Raw genomic sequence first — 21,217 nt, forward strand, 5'->3', positions numbered from 1 at the left:
ACAAATAAAATGACTGCTCCAAACTATTGGCAAACAACAAAACTTCAAAAATGAGTCAATATTAGCACCATACTACCAAAGTTAAAGGCTATCATATATAGTCTTTCGGTTTTCAACAAACTCAGTATATTCTAGGAGTATAATTTTATAACAAAGAAGTAGTTATCTGCTGAGAAACAACAGTGTCAAAAATAAATATATTCCCATTAAAAAAAGAACGGATATTACCCTGATTATGACACAAAGTCGCATAAGCAGGTCAATGAGTTTGTTGTTCAGTACATCTATTTTGGACAGACACTGCATTGAATTAGAACTAAAAAAGGGGAAGAGATCAGATTGGATCATGAGGAAAAATGTATTGCCTTATCCATGATCCCAAACTGTTCCCTGAGGGGAGAAAAATCTTTTTAATACTAATAATCTCCTAATAGCATTATATGACTGCAAATTATGGAACCCCATGACCTCAAAAAATTCAGTTTCAGGAGACAGTAAGAGATACATACTAGAGTTAAGTAATCTTTTACACATATTCTCAATGATGACTTTAATGTATTACTAGGCAAGATTGATTATGAAGAATGAAAAGTAAATAGTCAGCTAAAGAACTACTAGACCCAGAGGAAAAAAAAATCAGTGTGTTGTATAGATATTTTATGTATGAATTTGTTCCAAGAATCATACATAGACTGGCAAGTGAAATTCTTACATGGATAAGATCATAGATTCTCTGAAGGTAAAAAGCACTTAGGCACTAAGGAATTGGAAAGCAAACAGACAGGTATTTATCTCAAGAAGTTAAAAAAGTCTCACTTTCACATAATACTTTAAAATTTTCAAAACACAATTACATTATCTACTTTATCATACCTGTGAAGGATGTATTATGGATAATGTGCCCATTTTACATACATGAAAACGGAAAAGGAAAAGGATGGAGAGGGTGGGGGAATAAGATGGAAAGGAAGAGAACAGAAGAGGAACATTGAGTTCTATAAGTTGGATGGAGTCAAGCTAGTTTTGAAGTATAGCTAAAACATCTGGAGAAGTGTGCGGAAGTAGGAAGTATTCCTTGAATAGTTCCTCAAGGAAAAAAATCTGGCCATGCTCTTTAGGATATGTTAGGCTGAGAAGATGTTAGAAGGTGATGAAAAGATATTCTTGGCGAAGTTTGAGATTTCATGGAAGGAAAGCAAGATTTTACAATTAAATGACAAAAGGTTTAAGTTTCATAATCTACTTCAGTATTATTCTATCTCTTGTTTAAAAAACTATCAGAAATTATCTCCAAAAGAAATTGTTAATGCAGCATGTCTATCTATACACATAAAACCAAACTTGATGCTTTTAAACTTTTTACCCTCACAGGACACAATGACCATTAATATCTATGGGGAATTAAGAGAAAATCTAAATGGGGCAAGTTTCCAAGAATCTAATGTATTCATACAACAATGTTAGAATTAAGAAAAGTAAATGGGAAGAACTGAAAATATTCCTGAGTGGATATGCATAGACACGAACTTTTGATTTCATTGTTATTAAAAGTGCTAGATGACTTATGACTAGAATACTAGGTACAAAATGTTACCAAAATATTACCAATTCTTGATTTTCAAGAGCTGACTATCCAATTGGAATATCTTCTTCCCACTGCCATCCCTTTACTGTCTCACTACTTATTTATAAACTATAATGTCTTACACATAATAAATGCTGAGTGACATCTGTTGAGTCAGCCAGTTTGGCCATTTAGGAACAAATCAAATAAAGGTTTCAGTGGAGAAAAACAATCATCTAGCCAATTTGGCTAAAACAAGGCTTGGCTCTTTTCTATGCATTTCAATTATCCAAGCTATTTCACCTTAATACAGACAATTAAAATGTAATTGTGTGCCAGAAGTTAAGAATAGAACTGCTCATCAGTTACTAACAAATTTGCCTACAAGTTCAAAATGATATATCCATCAAAATTTTTTGATTAAACAATACCAGGTAATCTCAAACATCTGACAGGTCTCTACTGTTGACCTCTAATATTATTGTATGTTATTATATCATTCAAGAAATCAAAGATCTCATCAACATAGAATCCATCCAATGATATTATAGTATAATAATAGTTTACTCATGTTCTCTCTTCTTGTTTAATTCTTGTCCATGTCCTTTGACAGATTTCTCATGGAGGTATTATCCAACTCTACTAGAGAGCCTTCTTAAATTCTTTTAACATTTTATAGATCAAATGAAACATAGCATAGTACTAAATTATAATAATCTTTTATACACAAATGCATAAAAAGATTGTCACAAACTCAAAAGCCCTAGCAGTTTTAAGCTTTAATAGCTTAAAATATAATTAGATTTAATAATTTTTGCAACTCTCTTTAAACATACATGCAAACATATAAAGACAATGAATATGACCTAGACCTATCACCCAGTACTTATCAAGCACCTATTATTTGCCAAATTCTGAGCTAGATACTGAGAATACAAATATAAATAATGAAATGATCTCTAATGAAATAATCTCTAAACTCAAGAACTTAAAAGACTTTAACATAGTTCTCTGATTCTGGACCCTGTGCTACATGTACTGCATGAACTCAGAAAAAAGAAGTGAGGTTAGGCATAATTTATGTTCCTTTAAGTGGCAGGGCTTAGTAACAAACTTAAGTTACCCAGATGACAAAACAAAATTACCAACTTTCCAGTAAATTGCCCTACCATGCCAATGACAGAAGGCTAATTTTTAGGACACATGTCAAAGTGACTAGTTAATGCATAAACTTCCAATGCATACTCACGCTATATACCTACTAGACACAAATGTGATCCTAGAAGGTGGGTTGAGACAGCATAAGATTCCAGATCAAAAGAAAAACAACAGAATGTGAGGAAGAGAAAAATGGATTTAAGATGGGCTCAGTCATTAATTCAGATTCTCTTAAATTAAAAAAAAATAATAAGTAGGAGTAAAAAGCCAAGCAGAATCTTTAACTAAATGCAATCAGAAACAAGTCTTTAGGATTCCTCAATACTCCGTGTATCAAGGCAGGCATGCCATACACGGTGATTTCTTAGAAAATAATTAACTAACTAGACAAGTTGGAAGTTATAACTGTGAACATTCCGTGTTCCATTCCAAAATATACCAACATAAACACCACCACCGCTGGTCAGCTGCTTCCTCTTATTCAAGTATGAAATCATTCAAGAACTGAGCATGATCAGCATGTTAGGACAGGGGTTTATGCTTCTGTGTGTTATTCTCTGTGTACCTAAGTATCTACGATTAGCACTCAAATACTTCTTTAAAAACGAAAGACTAAATGAAGCAAACAACCATTTCAAAATGAAGATATGAAAATTACACATGACAATTGTAAGAATAGTACACACTAGCAACAATCAGTCAAATAGAAAGCTGCTACTTATTCGGAATGTCAGTTTCATCCTAAAAAAGACTTCAGTAAAGTGTAGACAATGTTTCATAGGAATTACTGATTTTATTGGGCAGCTTGGTGGTAGAGTAGATAGAGTTCAAATCTGGCCTCAAGCAAAAGGAAATACAAAAAGCAAATGAGAATACCTTAAAAAAAGAAAAATTGGCCAATTATGAAAGAAGGTACAAAAACCTCACTGAGGAAAATAATTTGTTAAAAAATAGAATTGAGCTAATGAAAGCTAATGAGTTATGGGAAATCAAGATACAATAAAGCAAAGCCATAAAAAAATTTTAAATAGGAAAAAAATGTGGAATAGCTTCTTGATAAACAAGGAAAATAAATCCAGGAGAGATAACTTAAAAATTACTGATCTACCTGAAAGTTATGATTTAAAAAAAAGAGCCTAGACATCATTTTTCAAAAAATTATTAAGGAAAACTGTCCTGATAGACTAGAACCAGAGGTAAAATAGAAATTGAAAGAATCCCTTGATCACCTCCTGAAAGAGATTCCAAAATGAAAACTTCCAGGAATATTACAGTCAAATTCTGGAACTTCCAGGTCAAAGAGAAAATATTGCAAGCATCCAGAAAAAAAAACAATTCAAGCATAGTAGAGCCACAGTGAAGATAACACAAGATTTAGCAGCTTCTACATTAAAAGACCAGAGGGCTTGGAATATGATATTCTGGAAAGCAATGCAAGAATCACCTGTCCAACAAAACTGAGTATAATTCTTCAGAGGAAAAGGTGGTCATTCAATGAAATAGAGGCGTTTTCAAGTAAATGAATTTTTATGTGTGTGATGAAAAAAACAGCTGAATGGAAAATCAGATTTTTCAAATACAGGACTCTAGAGAAGGATAAGAAAGTAAGCAGTAAAGTTATATCATAAGGAAGTTATTTAATAAGGTTTATCTCTTTACATTCCTACGTGGGAGGATGGCATTTATAATTCATTAGAATATTCTCATTATTATGGCAGTTGAAAGGAGTGTATATGACATATATTAAATTTAACATATATTTTAACATGTATTGGACTACCTATGTCTAGGGGCGGGGGTGACGGGAAGGAGGGAAAATTTTGGAACAGAAAGTTTTGCAAGGGTCAATGTTGAAAAATTACCCATGCATATGTTTTGTAAATAAAAAGCTTTAATTTATTTTAAAAAAAAAAAAAAGGAATGTCTATGGACAGAGGGCACGAATATGAGTTGAATGTGAAGAGATACTGTCTTTCTTTTAATACATGATGAAATTGAGGGATGAGAGAGAAATGTACTGAGAGAAAGGGAAAGGGAGAAGTGGAATGGTGCAAATTATCTGCCATTAAAAAAGAGGCAAGAAAAAGCTTTTACAGTGGAATGGAAGAAGGGGAGTAAAGGAGGAGTGAGTGAACCTTATTCTCATCAGAATTAGCTCAACTATACTCAATAGGAGTATAGAAATCTATCTTACCCTGAAGGAAAATAGGAGGGAAATGGAATATGGGAAGAAGAGGAGGGTGATAAAAGAGAAGATCATATGGGAGGAGGAAGTGTTCAGTAGCAAAACACTTTTGAGGAGAGATAGGGTAAAAGGAAAGAGAGAATAAAGGGGGGGAAATACAGTTAGTAATAATAATTGCAAAAAAAATTCAAAATAAGTTTTTCTAATAAGGCCTTATTTCTCAAACATAAAAGGAACTGAGTTAAATTTACAAAAAATAAGAACCTTATTGTTAGTGGAGCTGTGAATGAATCCAACCATTCTGGAGAGCAATCTGGAATTATGCCCAAAAAGTTATCAAACTGTATATACCCTTTGATCCAGTAGTGTTACTATTGGGCTTATATCCCAAAGAGATACTAAAGAAGGTAAAGGGACCTGTATGTGCCAAAATGTTTGTGGCAGCCCTGTTTGTAGTGGCTAGAAACTGGAAAATGAATGGATGCCCATCAATTGGAGAATGGCTGGGCAAATTGTGGTATATGAATGTTATGGAATATTCTTGTTCTATAAGAAATGACCAGCAGGATGAATACAGAGAGGCGTGAAGAGAATTACATGAACTGATGCTAAGTGAAATGAACAGAACCAGAAGATCATTATACACTTCAACAACAATACTGTATGAGGATGTATTCTGATGGAATTGGATTTCTTCAACAAAGAGAAGATCTAATTTAGTTCCAATTGATCAATGATGGACAGAATCAGCTACACTCAGAGAAGGAACACTGGGAAATGAATGTGGGCTACTTGCATTGTTGTTTTTCTTCCCAGGTTATTTTTACCTTCTGAATCCAATTCTCCCTGTGCAACAAGAGAACTGTATGGTTCTGCACACATATATTGTGTCTAGGATATACTATAATATATTTAACATGTATAAGACTGCCTGCCATCTAGGGGAGGGGATGGAGGGAGGGAAGGGAAAAGTCAGAACAGAAGTGAGTGCAGATAATGATGTAAAAAATTACCCATGCATATGTTCTGTCAATAAAGTTATAATAAAAAATGAGAGCCTTGCCCCAAATGATAAATGATCAGAAGATATGACCTATGCCCAAAGAGCTAGAAATTCATGCATATCTTTTGATCTTACAACATTACAACTAGGCATGAATACCAACGGAGATTCAGAAAAAAACAGGGAAAAAAAGGAAAACAATGTATATGTGCAAAAATATTCACAGACGTTCTCTTTTCAGGGCCCAAAAAAAAAAAAAAAAAAAAAACTGGAAATTGAAGGGATGTTCATCAATTGGGAACTGGCTTAATAAACTGTGGTATGTATTTGTGGTAGACTATTATAGTTCTCTGTGAACTGATGAGCAGGATGCTCTCAGGAAAAAACAAAACACTTGGAAAGTCTTCCATGAATATAGTGAAATGTACAAAGTAATAGCAATATTCTGGGATGACCAGCTATAAATGACTTTGGTATTCTCAGTAGTACAATCATCCACAACTACTCTGAAGGACTTAGGATGAAAAATATTCAGAGAAGGAACTGATTTGATCTAAATACAGAGTCAAGCATTCTCTATCTTTCTCTTTTTAACCTAATTTTTATTGAGGGTTTTTATTTTCATTAGGGTGGGAGATCTGTTTTCTTTCACAACTTGACTTTTATGGAAATGTTTTGCATAACTTCACATGTGGTTTCTTAATTGTGGGTGGGAATAAGGGAGAGAATCTAGACCTCAAATATCTTAAAAACAAATGTAAAAAATTGTTTTGAATATAACTGGGTAAAATTTTTAAATAAATAAAAATTTAAAGTCAAATCTGGCCTCAGATACTTACTACCTCTGTTACTGTAGGCACGTCACTTAACTCTGGCCTGTCTCACTTTCCTTATCTGTAAAATGAGCTGGTAAAGAAAATAACAAACCACTCTAATACTATTGACACAAAGATCCTAAATGGAGTCATGAAAAGACAGACAAGGACCAAGAATGACTAACCAAAAATTCTGGTCATCTGGAGATAGTTACAAGTGACTAACTAAAGCACAGTATAGTTCCCATTGTTTAAAAGTTAAATAAGACTATCTGGCAATCTTATATTATTCTCTCTAATCAATTATCTGGATTAATCCTAAAGTAGTTATTTAGTAAAACTATAAAAACTGAAAAAGAGGAAGTTACTCACTGAATACAGCACTCATTGAATACATACAACAATCAAAATTAACAATTCACAAATTGGGGTCTATGAGATTTAATATCCAAGGTAGTCTATAGAAGATAAAGGGAAGGCTTGGGAATCAGGCTAACTCTATAATCATAAAGAATCTTAGAGCCTTAACTTCTTAGCATTCCTGTGAAATTTTATAAGATAATAAATTGCAACTTTAGAATCTAGTGGTAGATTTGCCTTAATAGAAGGAAATGTTTCAGTAAAACTTTCGCTCACACTAATGAAATTATATGCCAAGCCCTGCTCTTTCACAACCAAAAAAACTGTCCCTCTTTGCAGATGATATAATGGTACATTTAGAGAATCCTAAAGAATCAACTAAAAAACTGCTAGAAACAATTAACAATTTTAGCAAAGTGGCAGAATAGAAAATAAATCCATATAAATTTTCTGCATTTCTCTGTCACCAACAATGCATCAAGAGCTAGAAAGAGAAATCCAATTTAAAATAATTGTAGATAATATAAAATATTTGTCATTCTACCTGCCACGACAAAGCAAAGAACCATATGAACATAATTACAAAACAGTTTTCACACAAATAGAATCAGATCTAAACAACTAGAAGAATATCAAGTGCTCATGGATAGGCCAAGCTAATGTAATAAAAATAAAAATGACAATTCTACCTAACTTAATCTACTCATTCAGTGCTGTGCCAAACTGCCAAGAAATTACATTATAAAGCTAGAAAAAGTCATAACAAAATTCATCTGAAGAACAAAAGGTAAAGAATTTCAAGTGAATTAATGAAAAAAAAAATGCAAAGGGAGATGGCCCAACTATAGCAGAACTAAAACTGTATTATAAAGCAGTGATCATCAAAACCAGTTGGTACTGGCTAAGAAACAGAGTAATGGATCAGTGGAATAGGTTCAGTTCATAATGTGTCTTATGAACTTAATCAATATGATTATGATATTGTGAACTTAATGTGATATTGTGAACATAATCAACAATTATAGTAATCTAGTGTTTGATAAACCCAAACTCCAATTTCTGAAATAAGAACTCACTATTTGCAAAAATTGCTGAGAAAAACAGGGACACTGATACATTGTTGATGGAATTGTGAACACATCCAGCCATTCTGGAGAGCAATTTGGAACTATGCTCAAAAAGTTATCAAACTGTGCATACCCTTTGATTCAGCAGTGTTTCTACTGGGCTTATACCCCAAAGAGAAACTAAAGCAGGGAAAGGGACCTGTATGTGCCAAAATGTTTGTGGCAGCCCTGTTTGTAGTGGCTAGAAGCTGGAAAATGAATGGATGCACATCAACTGAGTAAATTGTGGTATATGAACGTTATGGAATATTATTGTTCTGTAACGAATGACCAGCAGGATGAATACAGAGAGGACTGGCGAGACTTACGTGAACTGATGCTGAGTGAAATGAGCAGAACCAGGAGATCATTATATACCTCAACAACGATATTGTTTGAGGATGTATTCTGATGGAAGTGGATCTCTTCGATAAAGAGAGCTAATTCAGTTTCAATAGATCAAAGATGGACAGAAGCAGCTACACCCAAAGAAAGAACACTGGGAAATGAATATAAACTGCTTGCATTTTTGTTTTTCTTCCCAGGTTATTTATACCTTCTGAATTCAATTCTCCCTCTGCAACAGAAAACTGTTTGGTTCTGTACACATATATTGTACCTAGGATATACTGTAACCTATTCAACATGTAAAGCACTGCTTGCCATCTGGGGGAGGGGGTGGAGGGAGGAAGGAGAAAAATCCGGAACAGAAGTGAATGCAAGGGATAATACTATAAAAAATTACTCTGGTATGGGTTCTATCAATAAAAAGTTATTTTATAAAATTGCTGAGAAAACTGGAAACAGTAGGCATTGACCAACCTCTAAATCCCTATACCAAGATTAAGGTCAAAATGGATCCATACTTTAGACATAAAGGGTGATATTATAAATCAATTGGAAGAACAAGAGATAGTTTCAGATCTGTGAAGAAGGGAGGAATTTATGATCAAAGAAGAACTAGAGAACATTATGAAATGCAAAATGGATAATTTTTTAAAATTTAGTTTGAACACACATTGCTTTATGAATCATGTTAGGAGAGAAAAATCAGAGCAAAAAGAAAAAACCATAGGAGAGATTTAAAAAAAAATCAGAAAAAAGAAGTGACAATAGCATGTGTTGATTTACATTTAGTCTCCTTAGTTCTTTTGCTGGATGCAGATGAGATTTTCTGTCCAAAGTCTATTGGGATTGCTTTGAATCATGAAACCACTGAGAAGAACCAAGTCTTTCATAGTTGATCATTGCTGTTACTGTGTGCAGTATATTCCTGATTCTGCTTCTTTCACTCAGCATCAGTTCATGTAAATTATTCCAAGCCTTTCTAAAATCAGCTTGTTCATCATTTTTATACTACAACTTGTTCAGCCATTCCCCAATTGATGGGCATCTATTTATTTTCCAATTCTTTACTAACACAAAAAAAGCTGCTACAATTATTTTTGCACATATGGGTCCTTTTCCTTCCTTTATGATTTCCTTGGGATATAGATCCAGTAAAGGCACTGTTGGGTCAAAGGGTATTCACAGTTTGATAGTCCTTTGGGCATAGTTCCAGATTGTTCTCCAGAATGGTTGGATCATTTCACAACTCCACCAACAATGCATCAGTGTCCCAGTTTTCCCAACATTCTCTCCAACACTTATCATTTATCTTTTCCTGTCATCTTAGCCAATCTGAGAGGTGTGAAGTGGTATCTCCGAGTTGTTTTAATTTGCATTTAAGTCTAATCAATAGTGATTTAGAACATTTTTTCACATAACTATAGATGGCTTTAATTTCATCATCTGAAAACTATCTGTTCATATTCTTTGACCATCTATCAATTGGGGAATGACTCACTGTAGAAGGCTGAAACTCTTGAGTTGATGCACTGAGGTCAGGACTGACAAGCACTTGAGGCTAACTACCGATTGACAATACTTTATGGGTATATGTTTGGAAAAATGGTCCTTTCTACTATCAGTACTGGCTCAATGATTGGTGTATATAGAAGATTGTAGGAGGGACTAGAGGGTGGAGTAAGACGAGCCAGAGTCACACTTGGGAGATAGACAAGGGAGAAGGTGATCATGGAGATTCTGCTTCCATCCTGTTCAATCCTGTGTCTAAGGACCAAGAATAAAAACTGAGGACTTTTGTTTATCCTGACTCTGGCTGATTCTGACATATCCTGGGTGCTAGCGCGGTCATCACATTACTCATATTCTTATAAATTTGACATAGCTTTTTATGATTTTAGAAATTTAGACATTTATTGGAAATACTAGCTGTAAAGATTTTTTTCCCAGATTTGTACTTCCCTTTTATTCATGTTTCTGTTGGTATTGTTTGTACAAAATTGTCCATTTAACTTTTCATAATATTCTCTAGTTCTTCTTTGGTCATAAATTCCTCCCTTCTCCAAAGATTTAATAGGTAAATTATGTTTTATTTTCCTAATTTATTTATGATATCATTCTTTATGATCAAATAATGTATCCACAAAATGGATAATTTTCATTACATTAAAATAAAAGGATTTTGTACAAACAAAACCAATGTAACCAAAATTAGAAGGTAAGTAGAAAACTAGGAAAAATTTTTACAGCCAGTGCTTCTGATAGAAGCCTCATTTCTAAAATATATTGAGAACTGATTCAAATCTATATGAATACATGCCATTCCCTAAGTGATTAATGGTCAAAGAATATAAACAGATAATTTTTCGGCAAAGAAATTAAAGCCATTTCTAGGAACAGAAAAAAATGCTCTAAATTACTATGGATTAGAAAAATGCAAATTAAGATAACTCTAAGGTATCAATGCAATTTTTCAGATTGGCTAAAATGGCAGAAAAAAAGAATGATGAATGTTGGAAGAGATGTGTGAAAATCGGGGCACTAATGCATTACTGGTGGAGCTGTGAACTACTCTAACCATTCTGGACAGCAACTTGGAACTATGCACAAAAGGCTATTAAACTATGCATACACTTTGATATAGCAGTTATTTCTATTGGATCTGTATCCCAAAGTAATTAATATAAGACTATTTAAGTGCTAAACCATCAAGTTATCATTTTATTAATTTTATTGTAATTATAGAGAAGGATTCATTCAAACACTAATAATTGGAACCAAACCTTGTTTTAGTTTTTGAATATCATAAACTAGAAGACTCCTTACCAAGGTAAATCCTCTATATGCACAAATTATATCATTCCTTTCAGTCTTCTTTCACTATCATCCCCATTCTCACTTATTTTCAATGTTTCCCTATCTATTGGCAGCTTCCTTATTGCCAATAACCATTCCCTCTATGTTATTCCATTTGAAGATCTCATCAGCCTTCATGAATAATGCACATTAAGGTTTAAGAAGGCCACTAAACCATCAGAAAGAACTAGTTTATGGATTGGATTATTCGTATATGAGAGTGAAGGTCAACTACTTTTAAATGAGCATTTATTGTGTATACTTGAACATCTACAATAGGTAGCTTCATTATCCTTTCCTTTCATTCTCAATTCTCTGGAGTTTAGCAGCAGACCTCATAATTTAACTACTGGATTCAAATTTAACAATTCTCTCTTAATTAGCAAATCTAATGGCCTTTTCTCAATCCTCATCCTTCTTGATCTCTCTGGAGATCACTATTGATCACACCATTATCTCATTAGCTCCCATGAATGATTCCAAAATCACTCAACAGCACATAGGTTTAAGAAAACTACTATCAGAAACTATCAGAAAGAACTGGCTTACAGTTAGATTATTCTTATATGAGATTGAAGGTCAACTATTCTTAACAGTCCTTCTATATTCCTTTGAAGGCAAAGAATATCATTATTTCAACAATTAATCATAAAATATGGGGGTAGGAATAGAAAGAATATTAGATATCATCTCTCCCAGCTCTCTCAGTTTACATATGAGCAAACAAACTTAGGAAAGTCAAATGACTTTACCAAGGTCACATAGCTGGTTACTGACAAAGCCAGGAGAGGAAATTAGGTCCCCTGACTCCCAAATTTCTCACATTGCACCACCAAAAAAATAATTCAAGGAAAACAATTAAATGATTAACAATTAAGCTGCTAGAGAAAAATCTATGCCAATTTAGAAAAGTTATATTCAACTTATATAAATAATATACATCCTTGTATTTCATGTGCATGAAAGGAACCTAGAAAGAAATTTTAAATGAAGATCTTGAGAGAATTCTGGATTCTCTGGATATTCTAGTTCTGTGAATTAAGAACAAAGGAGTAGAGATAAAAATAATTTAGGCCAATGACAGAATTTTAAACATGTGGGAAATGAGAATCTGAGAAGTAGTGTGATTTATTCATGATCACATAAGTTGAAAGAAGGAGAGTTCTTCTGATAGAAAATACAGCACTCTTTACACTACTCCATGTTGGCTTCTCTTCTACTTAATTTTCTAATAATCAGCTAAGAAAACGATTAATTCCAGAATCCAAAACTATTAAAACATAAGCCATAATTTTTCTATTTCATTTTGATCAATTTCTTCTTCTCAAGTGAATCTGATTTACAAAGGAAAAAAGGTAATCAGTAAAGTGAGAATATGGATTGCAGTAACACAAAATAAAATTGCATATGCTTAGTATGAAGAAGAGAAGGGTTAGGACTGTCGTACATGATGGCTGTCGTCAACATCTTGAAAGACTGCCATGCAGAAGGTGAATTTGATACATTTTGCTTGTCCCCAAAGACTTGTCTTCGTCCCCTAAATTTGGAACATGAGGTAGATGTTGCAAAGAAATAGACTACAGATCCAGATAAGGGAAACTCCTTAGCAATTCTTTTGGGGCATTTACCCCCTCTATAATTCTTAAACAAAGGTTAAATGCAAGGAGAGTTTAGAAAGGAATTTTGTTAAATTAGAGATTAGGCTAATGGCCCAAGATCCTCCTCTCCCCAACTCTCAAACTTGTATTCAGTATTTAGAATTGCACAAATAAACACTCACTATGTTCCAGAGGTGCACTGAAGATACAAGGGAAAAAAATGAAAATCCCTCTCCCTAGGAAGCTTTCCTTGTGTCAAGGAAAATAGCATATATTCATTTAAATAAACAATATGTACAAATTAAATATGGAGATAGCAATATGGAATAAGGAAGACCTGAATTTAAATTACTAATAAATTCAGACACAAGCTGTAAGATGCTGTGTAAGTCATTCAATCTCTGACTCATTTCCTCATCTATAAAATAGGAATTAAAGCCCCTACCTCACAAGGGTTTTGTAAGAAACAAATGAAGCAATTTTTGTAATGTACTTTGTGAATCTTAAATTACTATAATACAAAGCCTTATTATTATTAAGGTTATGAGAAGGGGAAAGGAGAAAAGCTTCATGGAGGGATCAGAAAAAGGCTTCCAGGTCATTCAATAAAGGGTTTTGATTGAAGGATTTGGAAGGCTTCTTTTTTTTTAAGGGAAAGAAATTATTCAGAAAATGTAGTTCTACTGCGTTATGATTAGCCTGCCAAAGTTCTAACAAAGAGAATACTTTCAATATACAAGTTCGACAACTGCAGATTTTTCTATAGTTTGAGACAGCTGGCCTGAAACATCTATCATGCATCCCAATGTGACTAATCATTTTCACACTACATAGCAATCCAGGCACTCAAAATGACCCATAACATTGAGCATTCACTTAGGAAAAGCTCATAATTTTCTTCTGCTCTGGACAAATCACATTATGAGAAGTTAGTAAAACTGAAAAACCAATCCCATTCTAGGAAGTCTGATGGCATTCTTCAAATGAGTGACAGCAAGAGAAATATACTGTGAGGTTGGGAAAATATGGGTTCATAAAATTTTCCCAGGATGATATTAATATTTTTCAAATCACTTTGAAAATCATTGGTAAAATTTAGAGAGATCTTTCATTTCCCTATTTGTCAAACAGAAGAAAGATTCTTCATTTAAGTAAACTCTAAAACACAGAAACTTGTATAGATAAAGTATGGGAATTTGTTATATGTAGCTTAATTCTATACTGTGTTTAAGATAGTTCAATAATGGTGAGGAATAATACTTCAGACAAACTCCACAGAAATTATAAATATCCATTTTAAAAGAAGAGGGGGAAAGAAAGCCTTGAGGGTTCAGAAAAGGAACAAGAATTCTTCTAAACTAAACAGAAAACAGTGGAGGGAAATGCAAAAAGTATTATCCCGCTGGCCTCCAAAAATGCTATATATAAGAAAAAGCACTGGACTAGAAATTGAGACCGCTTTCTAAACTTGACCATGCCACAAAATACTTATTATGATCTTGTTTAAGTCAGATGTTAAAAGATCTTTCACCTCAAGTTGTAAGAATCTAGCAAAGAGCTTTAAAATCACCTTTTAAGGCAGCTAATTTGCTCTGTCTGGCACACCAGTCTGCTATACCTGTTTCATGCATCATGCATGCTACAAAAGGGCATATTCACAGGGACACAGCAGGGCAGGGTAGAGTATGGCAAAGCAGAGTAGGATTGTTTTAGAATAGCAATGAGTGAGAAAATCATATTATCTTCACTTAGTTTTTCTGGAATACATTTTGTAAAGTGAAGAGAATATCTGTAATTTTGTGGGCAAGTCTTAACGAGAGTCATGGAAATAACTAAAGGGATTAAAAGTTCATTTCTTAGACTGTGACATGATCTCCAAGGAAGATCTCAGAGAAATTCAGGATGGTTTAAGGCTCTAGAGATTGAATGGATGACTGGAATAAAATCTAACAGCCAATTTCAGTGCTAACCTGAGAGGTGGTTAGACATTTTGCCACAGACTATCTAAAAAAAGGCAACAAGTTACTAGGTGACTTCCGAGCATTCTCGTATGGCAAGAAAGGTAAATGTGTCCACAAAGGTCACTCTTCCATTGCTGCCAGATATGAAATCATCCATCAGTTTTTCTATACCTCTTAAGGATTTCCTTTCCTTTTAACTCTTTTCCTTCACCTACCCCATAATGAGGTAGAAAAGCTATGGAATAACTAAGATGAAGTGAGGGGTATTTGTATGCCCACGTAGTGGGGTGTGTGTGTGTGTGTGTGTGTGTGTGTGTGTGTGTGTGTGTTTTAAGAATGACTGAAATGTGGTTTTGTTTGTAAACAACTGCTAAGATGTCAACAGAGAAAGTTTGAAGATTAGAGACTAGGGTTGATAGAGGGAACAATCTATATGAAAGCATGGAATGGGGAAGGGAGAAGGGCTAGCCTTTGCAAGAAGAAAATTGACTTCTTCTTATGAAACAGGGATAAAGAAGAAAATGATAAGCAAATATATTTTACAGGCCTAAGATAAAGAGAAAGGGAGAAGAGGGAGCTCCAGGCATCTATCTCTCTCTATCTTTGACTGTTTCCCTCTGTCTTTCTCTATGTCTCTCTGTCTCTCTTTCTCCAGTGAAGTATTAAGCCAGAACCTTCAGCCAACCTGGTGAGGTAAAGAGATGCTTTATGAGGTTGGAGAATAGATTTTTAAATTCTGTGATAGCCACTACAGTGAGTAGAATAATGAATTAGGGAAAGGTGTAAAAGGACTACTTTGCTAATAATAAAGGTCAGTTGAGATTATGAAACATAAAATTTGCAATTTGCAGTTAGCAAGATAATTAAGTGTCCACTCTGAAGACACTTGTTCAGAGAACACAAATATAATTAAAGCAATAGCGTGACCTCCAAGAAGTTCATAATCCAACAGAGCATGTACAGATTCAATATGACATTGCACAAGTAATATGATCCAAAGCAGATTGCAATGATAGAAAAAGCCAAAGAGTTTAACAAAAATTTGAGAAGAGATAACTTTTTTATTATTAAAGCTTTTTTATTTTCAAAACAACACAATATAAGTTAAACATGTACAATTTTTCTATATATATTTCCACAATTGTCATACTGCACAAGAAAAATCAGAAAAAGGGAAAAAAGAGAAAGAAAACAAAATGCAAGCAAACAACAAAAAGAGTGAAAATACTATGTTGTGATATACATTCAATTCTCACAATTTTCTCTGGGTGCAGATGGCTCTCTTCATCACAAGACCATTGGAACTGGCAGGAATCAAGAGAACTTTCAAATAAGGTAGCTAGAGAAAAGAGAATCAAGAAAGGTTTCAAGGAAGAAATAGCACCTGAACTGAATCTTGAAGAAAATGATTTCAATAAAGGCCTTTTTCAAGGCTTGATTCCTATTATCTCAAAAGTGAGGAAGGAAGGAAGGAAGGAAGGAAGGAAGGAAGGAAGGAAGGAAGGGGAAACAAGGTATGTGGAAGGAAACTAACCATAGTAGGAATTAGGTGCATTAAAAAATTAATTATAGGGGAATTTGTTTTTGTGTTATACTTTAATTTTAGTACTTGCTTCCAGAGAATTACTATCATAGCCATTCCCTTGTAATAATGAATTGGGTGTTTTTTAAGCCAACAAATTATTTCCAGTTACATCACTGAGAATCCCAGAAAATATATAGTAGAATGTTATGCAGTTCCCTAAAACAGTTACAGATATCAAAACCAAATATAGGAGTTAATAAGTGTCATTTTACAAGTTTCCCACATGTTTATACTTAAGTATTTCATGTCTTTTCCAATTATATTTGAATAATGTCAAATAGAGATTGAATGACAAGTTGATTCAAACCATTACTCAAATCAAAAAAAAAAATCCCTTTTTTCTGAGCATACATTTGAAAGATACTTCAATATTTCAAATAAGTTGTCTTCAGAGGTGGTAGTGGCCAAAAGAATGAATCACTCTGCATGAACCATGTCCATAGTCTCAAATTTTCTTTCCACCTTGTTAAGGGTTGCTAGGCCTTTCAGGGATTTACCCTGAGAACCCTGGGCTACTCTCATGCTGAGTGATATTGGAGAAGAACTTGACAATCAATCAACAAGTATTTATAAGTATCTATTAAGTATGTCTAAATACTGTGCTAGTAGATAAAACTAAAAAGAATGAAATCAATCCTACTCAAGAACTGAGCTTACATTTTAATGAGGAAGATAACAGATTAATGTAAAATATATACAATATAAATATAAAAGATTAATATTACATATGTATTTATATACATATGTACTATAAATACAAAGTGATAAAATATAAGGTAATTTGGGAGGGAGGTCATTAGAGGTTGGAGGGGTCAGAAAAGACTTCATATTTCCCAAACTGCTTAAGGAAAACAGGGACTAGGAGCTAGAGAAGGTACTTCTGAAAAACATTGTTGAAGAAAAAAATTCATATTTTTTTTCTAACACTAATTCATTCTTTTTTGGCTTCCCCCTCCATTGGGGAACCAATTTTCTATTTTACTAACCTTCCCTCTATTAATAATGTCCTATTTATCTTGTATAGTTTGTACATAGTATCTAATTGTATATAGTATCTAATTGGGAGAAAATTAGATTATGAACTCCTTGAGGACAGGACTGTCTTTTGTCTTTCTGTATCCCCTAGCACTTAGGGAAGTTCATAGCATTTAGTATCCATTTAATAAATATTTATTTATTGCCCTATTTACCAACAATTAAAGTTTACCTAACTAAATTAAGAAATATGTTTTCATGTTACTCCTATTCATATTTTATACATATATGTAATAAGTGTTATCTATATCATAAATAAATGAAAAAGTCAGGGCATTGAACATCCTCATTCATAACCTCTCAGTGCCCCTTCCATAGCAGTGACTGATTCCTGTCCTCTCTCCATGGAAAGTGGTAAATTGTGAAAGCAAAGATATATCATAGTCCTTCAAGCTCTTTACCATACTGTACTCCTGACCTCATGCCTTATACTATTTTTAGAAATACAAAGTTATTTAAGATTTACTTAACATTAATACTCTGTAAAGCAGGGTATTTAGCACACCCCTGTGATATTATCTTTGTCCCCTTTAAAGTATACTTAACACTTTAAAGTTTCTTTCAAGTAGCAAATAAGGTTTGAAGACAAGCTTATATTAGAAATATTAAAGTCTGGCCAGATGAGTATAATACTTGCATTGTCCCAGTTTTTTCCACTGACTCACAGAAGAATTAAAAATACCCACAACCAAAGAAACCTTGCCCTGCCCTTAAAAAAAAAAAAAATACTGTAGCTGCTCCATTGAATTTACAAGGAGCACCACCAATTCAGGCTGGAAAAACGAATCATTAAGGAGAACAACTTTTAAAGACAATAATTGACCCCACTTCCCCTTACCACCCTCTTCCAGGCCCCCTCAAAGGAAAACTACAGGAAGCTTACCAAAAAAAAAAAAAAAAAAAATCAATGATCAGTATGAAAGGTGTTCTGTAAATGTACTTTATTTCAAATGTAAGAAACACTAACCACCCACTTCCTGAATAGTTCACTAAACTTTTACAACTTCTGCAGGACCCCATTCCATCTGCCAAAACTTCTTTCACTTAGCCAAGAAAAGTGAAAACTATTTTTGGCAGTCCAAAATGTAGCTATAGGTCACTGAATTATATTCAATATCGAAAATGAATGGCTGCTTTTATGGATTCTGAAAATGTCTCATCAAAGTTTAATCACAAATCTTGTGAATACATTAAATCCTGTAGCGAACTCTGGTGGCATTTTTGTATCCAGTGAAAACATACAAATTCGAAAAGATGGGAAACACTTTCCTTGGGGAAAGACAGCAGGCACTTTTTACATTGGATTTTCATTTATATTTGGAGGGAATCTTTTGTGAGCTATACTTTTCTTAACTTGAATGTAAAGAAGAAAATATTTTACACACACCCACACCCACACATATACACACACACACATATATATATAGTAGCCTGCTGCATGTGGAAAGTAAATCAAAGTATTTAAATGAATCAAAGGATTTGCAAGCAACAGACCACTTCCAGGTAGATGCAGTAGGTGTGTCGAGGACTCTGAAACGTTACTCTCAATACCTTCTGATGCCTTTCTTCACAGGAACTTGTTCTGCAAATTCTGAAAAGCTCGATATGCCCTAGGTGGTAAAATTACTGGAAAACTTGGCAAGCTAAGTTCAGGAGAAAACCCAAAAGGAGCAGCAGCATCTAATTTGTGGAAATCGGCTAGGGGGAGGGTCTGCATTTTCGACCCAGGTAAAAAGGGTAATAAGAAATTTAACAATCACAGAGAGAGGAGGAAATCACTTTTTTTTTTTTTTCCGGAGCTGGAAAATTATCTGCGTTAAATTAAAGAAAAGAGGAGAGAAGGGTGAAAGGATGGAATAGAAGGAAGTGGTGGAAGGAGATGTAGGAAGGCTTGGATATAGGGAGGGAGTACGAGAAGGGAGGAGAATGAGTGACGGGGTAGCAGATAGAGTGAGGAGGAGACAAGGAGCAGGAAAGAAAAAAGTAGAAGACGTGGGAAAGGAGAAGAAAAGTGGAGGAGAGAGATATTAGGGAAGGAGAGGGGAGAGCTGAAGCATAAGAAAATGAGGGAGAGAATGCGGGTAGGAAATGGGGTTGGGGGGAAGAAGAGTGATTGGTAGGGAGCGATGAGATGTAGAAAAAGAAAAAGTACTGGGAAGGCAAAGTGAGGATTTCTCTTGTTGCTTCCCGCAGCTTCCAAAGTCAATGGTGGAATCTCCAGATGCTAACAAAGGAGACTCCCTCTTCATAAAACAGGAGCCCAGAAAGAATCGTTGTAGACTCAGATCCGGCTACTAGAAGTCTTACCAAGTATGGGGCCAAAGAAGACAAAGAGCTACGGGGCCAGATGCCTCAATCCCCACCCACTTCACTCCACAACAAACTCTAAGGCAAACCTCACCTCCCAAACCCTAACGAGCTACTCATTCATTGATTCCCTCGCTTCCCCCAACCCCAGAAAGATATGAGGGAGTCCATTTTCCACAACTCATTTAATCGCAACCTACTTCTCCCCCGAGAAGCCTGAAGAAGCTCAATATCCACCCCTCAGCCCCTCGGCAAGCCACTTACAGGATGGAAGTCTGGGGGGAGACAGCAGGGACACTCTCCAGCATCAGATGCATGCACCGTACCGTCGTGCGAAAGCAGAGGCAGCGGCTGGGACACCCTCCGTTGCTGCTGCCCCCACCGCTGTTGCTCAGCTGCGGGGAGACCCCTACAAAGACACCCGCGCTCCAGAAGAGTAGGAGCAGGAGCCAACGCGGGGGACCCGCTCTAGAGCGGGCCATTGCAAACCCGGGAGGAGTAGTCTGTGAAGGATCGAGGGGAGTCTGCCGGGAGGGGGGCGGGAAGGGGGGGAAAGGGGGTGCGAGAGCCGGCGACGATGAGTAACACCCTAGTTGGTCCCGGCCCTGCTCCGCCCGGCTCGGCTGCCTATACAAAGCCAGACCCTGGCTACACAGCCGCAGCCGCAGCAGAGGCAGCAGCTGAGCGGATTTCCCCAGCTGCCTAGAGGGGAGGGGGAAGGGGGAGCAGAGAGGTGGAAGGTGGAGGGGGGTGGGGGGAGTCCGGCCAGCTGTGCACATGCGCTGTAGGTTCTCTCCCCACCCTTTACCCACCGAAGCAGGACACTTAGAGCGAGAGGGCAGGGGGGTATGAGGAGAGGGAGGGGTGGGGGAGGAGGGGCGGAGCGAGGGAGTGAAAGAGACTAATCTGAGAGTTGCAGTCTGAAATTTGTATGCGCTGAGCCTAACTTTCTCGATTGTCTCAATGGGCAAATATTGAACACGTGCTGTAGCTCAACAAGTTGATAATTATTACAATATAAACTTCATAGAAGGAGAAGCTACAGAACTCTCATGGCTTCCCTGAATGGCAGTATCTCTTTTGGAAAGAGATTTAAAGTTTCTAAATTAAGTCCCATATCCGATCAGGATTCCTCTCTATTCTGGCGGAGTTGTCATCCAGTCTCAATTTAAAGATGTCTAGTTGAGGCAGAACTGCTCCTTGGAACATCAATTTCCACTTTGTATAGTTCTAATTATTGGGATGTTCTTCCTTACAAGGAGTTCAAATGTGCCTCTTTGCCACATTCACCTATTTGATCCTGGTTCTTCCAAACAGCCATCCATCCTATTATCCTTCA

At 35.3% G+C, this 21,217-nt stretch overlaps 1 protein-coding gene across 1 annotated transcript in view; it reads right to left on the reverse strand.

Annotated features, from left to right (window-relative positions):
• PXDN (peroxidasin) overlaps positions 1–20,657 on the reverse strand; it is a 143,360-nt gene extending 122,703 nt beyond the window's left edge. The window contains 3 exon segments of the mRNA XM_051976044.1: positions 20,143–20,426; positions 20,429–20,632; positions 20,634–20,657. Coding sequence (XP_051832004.1) covers positions 20,143–20,426; positions 20,429–20,632; positions 20,634–20,657 — 512 coding nt within the window.
• Positions 20,658–21,217: the final 560 nt, after the last annotated feature.

The sequence above is a fragment of the Antechinus flavipes genome, chromosome 2 (assembly GCF_016432865.1).
Source record: "Antechinus flavipes isolate AdamAnt ecotype Samford, QLD, Australia chromosome 2, AdamAnt_v2, whole genome shotgun sequence".
Taxonomy (NCBI): domain Eukaryota; kingdom Metazoa; phylum Chordata; class Mammalia; order Dasyuromorphia; family Dasyuridae; genus Antechinus; species Antechinus flavipes.